Source organism: Leucopleurus acutus (genome assembly GCF_964270905.1).
Source record: "Leucopleurus acutus genome assembly, chromosome: 16".
NCBI lineage: Eukaryota > Metazoa > Chordata > Mammalia > Artiodactyla > Delphinidae > Leucopleurus > Leucopleurus acutus.
In genome coordinates, this window is record NC_139158.1 from 36,085,813 (window position 1) to 36,095,666 (window position 9,854).

At 44.1% G+C, this 9,854-nt stretch overlaps 1 protein-coding gene across 1 annotated transcript; it reads right to left on the reverse strand.

Annotated features, from left to right (window-relative positions):
* Positions 1–216: 216 nt before the first annotated feature.
* On the reverse strand, positions 217–1,583 carry OR2C1 (olfactory receptor family 2 subfamily C member 1; the record flags this gene model as incomplete). The annotated part of the gene is given in 3 exon segments (XM_082857915.1): positions 217–623; positions 625–1,076; positions 1,080–1,583. Coding segments are annotated over 3 exon segments (1,014 nt in total). The 3' UTR covers positions 217–565.
* Between the last annotated feature and the right edge of the window lie 8,271 nt (positions 1,584–9,854).

Sequence of the window (9,854 nt, forward strand, 5' to 3'; positions counted from 1 at the left end):
CCGGGAGGGTCCCATGTGCTGCGGAGCAGCTGGGCCAGTGGACCAGTGGACCATGGCCACTGAGCCTGCGCGTCCGGAGCCTGTGCTCCGCAACGGGAGAGGCCGCAGCAGTGAGAGGTCCGCGTACCGCAAATAAATAAATATAGAGAACGGACTTGAGGATATGGGGAGGGGGAAGGGTGAGCTGTGACAAAGCAAGAGAGAGGCATGGACATATATACACTACCAAACGTAAGGTAGATAGCTAGTGGGAAGCAGCCGCATAGCACAGGGAGATCAGCTCGGTGCTTTGTGACCACTTGGAGGGGTGGGATAGGGAGGGTGGGAGGGAGGGAGACGCAAGAGGGAAGAGATATGGAAACATATGTACATGTATAACTGATTTCCTTTGTTATAAAGCAGAAACTAACACACCATTGTAAAGCAATTATACCCCAATAAAGATGTTAAAAAAAAATCCCTTTAACCTCAAAAAAAAAAAAAAAAAAAGAAATAACATTAACCATGTACCAACAGCTTAGTGCTGTCAAGAACATGCTTGTACTGCGGTCAGTACTCCTCATGTTCACCTGGCCAGAGAGAATGAGAAAAAGCTTGTAGAGATGAAGAGGTGGTAAATGATAGTTTTCCCTTCCTTCAGCTGACTTCCCCAGCAGCTTCCTCAGCGCCCCCTTCACCTCCTTGTTCCTCAGAGTATAAATGAGAGGGTTCACCATGGGTGTGACCACAGAGTAGAAGAGGGAAATGAATTTGGCCTGGTTGCTGGTCTTAGCTGGAAGCAGATACCCATAGATAGCTGAGCCATAAAAGAGCCATAAAAGGAGTACCACCATAAAAGAGCCATAAAAGAGGAGTACCACCACCAGATAAGAGAGGCACGTGTTAAAGGTCTTTCTCTGTCCCTTGGCCGAGTGGATCTTCAGCACTGCCTGAGCTATGTAGCAGTAGGAGATCAGGATGGTGCTTAATGGGACAGTGGTGAAGAAGGTGCAGACACCATTGAGACTTGTGTCTCCACAGGCTAGTTTGATCATGGCGGGCACCTCACACAGGAAGCTGTCCACCCTCTGGTGCCCTCACAAAGGGAGCTGCAGAGTGAAGGTTGACTGGACCACAGAGTTGCCCAAGCCACCCAAACAGGCAATGGCAGCCAGCAGCCAGCAGAGCCAGGGGTTCATGATGGTGGTGTAGTGCAGGGGCCAGCACACCATGACATAGTAGTCAAATGCCATCACCAACAGCAGGATGCACTCAGTAGCCCCTAGCCAGAGGAAAACATTGAGTCGGGTCACACAGCCACCATAGCTGATGGTCTTGTCTGATCCCCACAAGATGATCAGCACTTGGGGGACTGAGCTAGTAGTAAAAGCAAGATCCAGGGAGGAGAAGTTGCTGAGGAAGAAGTACATGGGTGTGTGGAGCCGGGCATCCAGGCTGGAAAGCAGGATCATGGTTGAGTTCCCAACAAGGGTCAGCAAGTAGGAGAAGAGGATGACTACAAAAAAGATTATCTCCAGCTGGGGATGGTCAGATACACCCATCAGAATAAAGCTCTCCAAGGAGCTGCTGTTGGCCCTTTCCATCTCTGGTTGCCTTCAGTCACTTGAGGAATCTGTCCAGGGACAATCAGGAGTAAAGCAAGTGAAGAAGCTACTGGAGTAGGTGGATCTGCATCAGTGCAGGTCTGATGTCGCCGACCTTTGTAGTTAAGTACCAATTTAAATTTTATGATTGCAAGGTTTCATTGCAATCCCCAAACACTGTCAGTCCCACAATGAATGGAAACTTTATTCCATCTGAATATCAACATGAGCTATCACAAAATGAAGGAAGTGCTTCACGAAGAACAAAAAGATCAGGGTCTTCAGTTCAACACAGTGATGACCCAAGAAATTCATCTTTGCACCCTGTCCATCCATCATCTTTGTCCATGATGGGTGTGAACTCCTTCAGTTCAAAAGGGTAGAGGGAGTTGACCATTGGAACTAAATGTGGAAATTCTCAAAAAATACTAATTTCCCCAGCCAAGATTTTGGTATACTCAGGGGAGGGGTGAGCAGACCTGCTGTATTTGGAAGAATTCCCCAAATGTTTCTGATAAATTTCTTCCCTTCTCTTCTATATCCCTCCCCTCCCAAGTGAAAACTCCTGGTCCTGAAAGATGAAGTTTGAGGGAGAAGGTGATGAGTCTATACAATCATGAAAAGAATGGGAAGCATGAATATAGACATATTCACCAAATACAGAAGATACAAACACGTGAGTTAAAAAGAGGTAAATGTAGAACAGAACAAAACTTCATGTAAGCTCAAGTACATGTAGGTGGAACAGGCTAAAGATAGAAACAGGGTCTACCCCAAAAGGAGTTAAATCAGTTACAGGATACCCATAATTAGAAAAGGAAAATAGAAGATTTCAGAGGGGATCCCCGAAAGTTTGAGGTATATGACCACTATGCCCACCTCTAAACCATGGAGTAATTCTTAACATCTCATAAACAAAAATTACCTCTTGTTAATAATGGGCCAATTACCATCTCCCTTCATTGGGCAAGACCTAGGCTTTACTGAAGATCACAAACCAAAGCCCATCCCCCTTCTTTGGCTAATAAATAAAAGGATCTGGGCTTCCCTGGTGGCACAGTGGTTGAGAATCTGCCTGCTAATGCAGGGGACGCGGCTTCAAGCCCTGGTCTGGGAAGATCCCACATGCCGCAGAGCAACTAGGCCCGTGAGCCACAACTACTGAGCCTGCGCGTCTGGAGCCTGTGCTCCGCAGCAAGAGAGGCCGCAATAGTGAGAGGCCCGCGCATCGCGATGAAGAGTGGCCCCCGCTTGCCACAACTAGAGAAAGCCCTCTCACAGAAACGAAGACCCAACACAGCTCAAAATCAATTAATTAATTAATTAATTAATTATTTTAAAAAAGAAATTCTGACTTCCTAACTGCAAGGAAGTCAGAATTTAAAAATAAATAAATAAATAAATAAAAGCATCTGAGAAGAAAACAAAAATAGTCTTGGGTCAGCTGTCCTCATCTGGAAGCTGAAGACTGGGAGTAAATGCTCTGCTCTTCCTCTGGATCATGACATGTCCCACAGGAACCCTGGCTGCCACGCCCAAATAGCAGGCTTGATGGGAGTTTCTACTCAAGGGAGTGTGCATGTGTGCTTATCTGGTTCTGGTGCTCTAGACAGGGACCACTTGGCTACACCTCTTGGCTGAAGACCCTGAGAACTGTCCTTTTCATCAATAAGTAGCAAATATACTGGAGATCCTAATGCTATATCCCACCCAGATGTCAGGCAGGAAATCTTTTCTAATTGTCTGTTTCTTTAGGTCAACAAGGTAGTCCTTCTTTTGAGTCAGGGATGATAAAGATTTCAGAGCACTTTTCAACCCTCCTTCATACCTCTATCGAATACCTTGAGAAGAGGTGACTACTTAGGGCTTCCCTGGTGGCACAGTGGTTAAGAATCCACCTGCCAATGCTGGGAACACAGGTTCGAGCCCTGGTCTGGGAAGACCCCACATGCCACAGAGCAACTAAAGCCATGCGCCACAACTACTGAACCTGCACTCTAGAGCCCGCGAGCCACAGCTAGTGAAGCCTGCGCGCCTGGAGCCCGTGCTCCGCAACAAGAGAAGCCACCGCAATGAGAAGCCCGCGCCACAATGGAAGAGTAGCCCCCGCTCGCCACAACTAGACAAAGCCCCAATGCAGCCAAAAATAAATAAATTAATTAAAAAAGAAGAAGCGGTGACTGCTTATTCTTTTCATTTAGGACTTAAGGGAGCTGAGGAACTGAGGTACCAATCTGGAAGCTCATATTTCTGTTATTCCTGGTATCCATCTCACTACCTCCTCCTAGAAGTGCCTGTCCTCTTGTACCCCTAGGGGAAAGAAACACAGACAGACATGGCCCATCTTCTTCCATAAGTTGTCTGGTCTCTGGGTGGCTGATGCTTTGTGTCTGCTCAGCTGGGGACTCTTTCGGTCCCCACTCTATGCATACCAGTCAGCACAGAAAAAGGAAAGTGTATATAGTGGTAGACTGTTGACCCCAGGCACTCAGAAACTCCCAAGCAAACATGAATATAACTTCAAGTTTGAATTCAGCAACTTGACTGCTCTTCAGGATGTATTCCACCCTTAAAAGGTCTCTCCACTTGGTTCCTAGCTCTCTTGTAATCTGGAATGTTAAATTGATCCGGCACTATTTGCATTTTAAGAGGAGCCTAGAAAGGACAATACTGAACTCAGAGGATGCGCCATGTATGGTGCAATTTAGGAGCACCCAGATGGAGTTTATTTGGCTACAGAAAGATTTTTAGGAATCACTCATGTATACATAGATGGTTCCCATCTTGGCCTGTCCGTAAATTTGTTTTGAACTTTCAGGATATTGAGAAGAGCAGCCAAGACCTGCTTCTTAAAGATAATCCTGGGTGTGGTAATTACCCACCTTCGCCCAGATTTCTGCCCATTCCTCCTCTAAATTTTACCACAATTCTCAATTGGCCACTCGTGGATTAGCCACAGCAAATATGGAATTTGGAGTTGGCTTTCTCCTGTCATGGAAACTGCTCCTGAGCTGTCAGCACTCCCCATATGTGGGTGCAAGTTCTCAGAATTCAAGTCTTGCTTTAATATTAGCCTGAGTAATAAAAGGAAAGGGAATCATAAAAAATAAAAACAAATAAATAAACCTAATCCTGAATTCTTGACCCTGGCAGGGAAGTTTTTATATATGTTTTATTTTAAAATATTTCATTTATGTGGGAGACAGTTGACAGTGATATTCCTGAGAGCTCAGTTTGTGCCTATCTTGCATCTAAGGTCTAAGTTAACCTTTTCATGATGACTTGGTCAGAACTGGAGATAAGGTTTTCAGTGTAAACATTGTGGCAGTATGGCAGGCAAGAGCCACATAACAGAACAAAATTTGCCTAGAAGGTTGAAGTCTAAGGTGGATTTCAGGTATTTGATGGGGTGAACAGGAGTTCTACCCCCGAATCTTAGAATTCAAGAATTAGAGATGTGGGAATCGGGAAGACGGTGGAAGAGTAAGACGTGGAGATCACCTTCCTCCCCACAGATACACCAGAAATACATCTACATGTGGAACAACTCCTACAGAACACCTACTGAACGCTGGCAGAAGACCTCAGACCTCCCAAAAGGCAAGAAACTCCCCACGTACCTGGGTAGGGCAAAAGAAAAAAGAATAAACAGAGACAAAAGAATAGGGACGGGACCTGCACCAGTGGAAGGGAGCTGTGAAGGAGGAAAGGGTTCCACACACTAGGAAGCCCCTTCGCAGGCGGAGACTGCGGGGGGCGGAGGGGGGAAGCATCGGAGCCGCGGAGGAGAGCACAGCAACAGAGGTGCGGAGGGCAAAACGGGGAGATTCCCGCACAGAGGATCGGTGCTGACCAGCGCTCACCAGCCCGAGAGGCTTGTTTGCTCACCCGCTGGGGTGGGCGGGGCTGGGAGCTGAGGCTCAGGCTTCGGTCAGAGCGCAGGGAGAGGACTGGCGGCGTGAACACAGCCTGAAGGGGTTAGTGCCCCACGGCTAGCCGGAAGGGAGTCCGGGAAAAGGTCTGGACCTGCAGAAGAGGCAAGAGACTTTTTCTTCCCTCTTTGTTTCCTGGTACGCGAGAAGAGGGGATTAAGAGTGCTGCTTAAAGGAGCTCCAGAGACGGGTGCGAGCCGCGGCTAACAGCGCGGACCCCAGAGACCGGCATGAGACGCTAAGGCTGCTGCTGCCGCCACCAAGAAGCCTGTGTGCGAGCACAGGTCACTCTCCACACCTCCCTTCCGGGGAGCCTGTGCAGCCCGCCACTGCCAGGGTCCCGGGATCCAGGGACAACTTCCCCGGGAGAACAGGAGAACACACGGCGAGCCTTGGGCTGGTGCAACATCACACCGGCCTCTGCCGCCGCAGGCTCGCCCCGCATCCGCACCCCTCCCTCCCACCCCGGCCTGAGTGAGCCAGAGTCCCAGAGTCAGCTGCTCCTTTAACCTCGTCCTGTCTGAGCGAAGAACAGACACCCTCCAGAGACCTACACGCAGAGGCGGGGCCAAATCCAAAGCTGAGCCCTGGGAGCTGTGCAAACAAAGAAGAGAAAGGGAAATCTCTCCCAGCAGCCTCAGGAGCAGTGGATTAAATCTCCACAATCACCTTGATGTACCCTGCATCTGTGGAATACCTGAATAGACAACGAATCATCCGAAATTGAGGAGGTGGACTTTGGGAGCAGCGATATATATATATTTTTCCCCCTTTTTCTCTTTGTGAGTGTGTATGTGTATGCTTCTGTGTGTGATTTTGTCTGTATAGCTTTGCTTTTATCATTTGTCCTAGCGTTCTGCCTGTCCATTTTTTTTTTTTTCCTTTTAAAGAAATCTTTTTCTTGGGCTTCCCTGTTGGCACAGTGGTTGAGAGTCCGCCTGCCGATGCAGGGGACATGGGTTCGTGCCCCGGTCCGGGAAGATCCCACATGCCGCGGAGCGGCTAGGCCCGTGAGCCATGGCCACTGGGCCTGCATGTCCGGAGCCTGTGCTCCGCAACAGGAGAGGCCACAACAGTGAGAGGGCCGCGTACCGCAAAAAAAAACACAAAAAACTCTAGATGGGATCAATAGCAGAATAACTGAGGCAGAAGAATGGATAAGTGACCTGGAAGATAAAATAGTGGAAATAACTACTGCAGAGCAGAATAAAGAAAAAAGAATGAAAAGAACTGAGGACAGTCTCAGAGACCTCTGAGACAACATTAAACACACCAACATTCGAATTATAGGGGTTCCAGAAGAAGAAGAGAAAAAGAAAGGGACTGAGAAAATATTTGAAAAGATTATAGTTGAAAACTTCCCTAATATGGGAAAGGAAAAAGTTAATCAAGTCCAGGAAGCACAGAGAGTCCATACAGGATAAATCCAAGGAGAAACACAACAAGACACATATTAATCAAACTGTCAAAAATTAAATACAAAGAAAACATATTAAAAGCAGCAAGGGAAAAACAACAAATAACACACAAGGGAATCCCCATAAGGTTAACAGCTGATCTTTCAGCAGAAACTCTGCAAGCCATAAGGGACGGCAGGACATATTTAAAGTGATGAAGGAGAAAAACCTACAACCAACATTACTTTACCCAGCAAGGATCTCATTCAGATTTGATGGAGAAATTAAAACCTTTACAGACAAGCAAAAGCTGAGAGAGTTCAGCACCACCAAACCAGCTTTACAACAAATGCTAAAGGAACTTCTCTAGGCAAGAAACACAAGAGAAGGAAAAGACCTACAAAAACAAACCCAGAACAATTAAGAAAATGGGAATAGGAACATACATATCGATAATTACCTTAAATGTAAATGGATTAAATGCTCCCACCAAAAGAAACAGACTGGCTGAATGGATACAAAAACAAAACCCATATATATGCTGTCTACAAGAGACCCACTTCAGACCTAGAGACACATACAGATTGACAGTAAGGGGATGGAAAAAGATATTCCATGCAAATGGAAACCAAAAGAAAGCTGGAGTAGCAATTCTCATATCAGACAAAATAGACTTTAAAACAAACACTATTAGAAGAGACAAAGAAGGACACTACATAATGATCAAGGGATCGATCCAAGAAGAAGATATAACAATTGTAAATATTTATGCACCCAACATAGGAGCACCTCAATACATAAGGCAAATACTAACAGCCATAAAAGGGGAAATCGACAGTAACACATTCATAGTAGGGGACTTTAACACCCCACTTTCACCCATGGACAGATCATCCAAAATGAAAATAAATAAGGAAACACAAACTTTAAATGATACATTAAACAAGATGGACTTAATTGATATTTATAGGACATTCCATCCAAAAACAACAGAATACACATTTTTCTCAAGTGCTCATGGAACATTCTCCAGGATAGATCATATCTTGGGTCACAAATCAAGCCTTGGTAAATTTAAGAAAATTGAAATTGTATCAAGTATCTTTTCTGACCACAATGCTATGAGACTAGATATCAATTACAGGAAAAGATCTGTAAAAAATACAAACACATGGAGGCTAAACAATACACTACTTAATAACGAAGTGATCACTGAAGACATCAAAGAGGAAATCAAAAAATACCTAGAAACAAATGACAATGGAGACACGACGACCCAAAACCTACGGGATGCATCAAAAGCAGTTCTAAGAGGGAAGTTTATAGCAATACAATCCTACCTTAAGAAACAGGAAACATCTCGAATAAACAACCTAACCTTGCACCTAAAGAAATTAGAGAAAGAAGAACAAAAAAACCCCAAAGTTAGCAGAAGGAAAGAAATCATAAAAATCAGATCAGAAATAAATGAAAAAGAAATGAAGGAAACGATAGCAAAGATCAATAAAACTAAAAGCTGGTTCTTTGAGAAGATAAATAAAATTGATAAACCATTAGCCAGACTCATCAAGAAAAAAAGGGAGAAGACTCAAATCAATAGAATTAGAAATGAAAAGGGAGAAGTAACAACTGACACTGCAGAAATACAAAAGATCATGAGAGATTACTACAAGCAACTCTATGCCAATAAAGTGGACAGCCTGGAAGAAATGGACAAATTCTTAGAAATGCACAACGTGCCAAGACTAAATCAGGAAGAAATAGAAAATATGAACAGACAAATCATAAGCACTAAAATTGAAACTGTGATTTAAATTCTTCCAACAAACAAAAGCCCGGGACCAGATGGCTTCACAGGAGAATTCTATCAAACATTTAGAGAAGAGCTAACACCTATCCTTCTCAAACTCTTCCAAAATATAGCAGAGGGAGGAACACTTCCAAACTCATTCTACGAGGCCACCATCACCCTGATACCAAAACCAGACAAGGATGTCACAAAGAAAGAAAGCTACAGGCCAATATCACTGATGAACATAGATGCAAAAATCCTCAACAAAATACTAGCAAACAGAATCCAACAGCACATTAAAAGGATCATACACCATGATCAAGTGGGGTTTATTCCAGGAATGCAAGGATTCTTCAATATATGCAAATCAATCAACATGATACACCATATTAATAAATTGAAGGAGAAAAACCATATGATCATCTCAATAGATGCAGAGAAAGCTTTTGACAAAATTCAACACTCATTTATGTTAAAAACCCTGCAGAAAAGTAGGCATAGAGGGAAATTTGCTCAACATAATAAAGGCCATATATGACAAACCCACAGCCAACATCATCCTCAATGGTGAAAAACTGAAAGCATTTCCACTAAGGTCAGGAACAAGACAAGGTTGCCCACTCTCACCACTCTTATTCAACATAGTTTTGGAAGTTTTAGCCACAGCAATCAGAGAAGAAAAGGAAATAAAAGGAATCCAAATCAGAAAAGAAGTAAAGCTGTCACTGTTTGCAGATGACATGATACTATACATAGAGAATCCTAAAGATGCTACCAGGAAACTACTAGAGCTAATCAATGAATTTGGTAAAGTAGTAGGATACAAAATTAATGCACAGAAATCTCTGGCATTCCTATACACTAATGATGAAAAATATGAAAGTGAAATCAAGAAAACACTCCCATTTACCATTGCAACAAAAAGAATAAAATATCTAGGAACAAACCTACCTAAGGAGACAAAAGACCTGTATGCAGAAAATTATAAGACACTGATGAAAGAAATTAAAGATGATACAAATAGATGGAGCGATATACCATGTTCTTGGATTGGAAGAATCAACATTGTGAAAATGACTCTACTACCCAAAGCAATCTACAGATTCAGTGCAATCCCTATCAAACTACCACTGGCATTTTTTCACAGAAC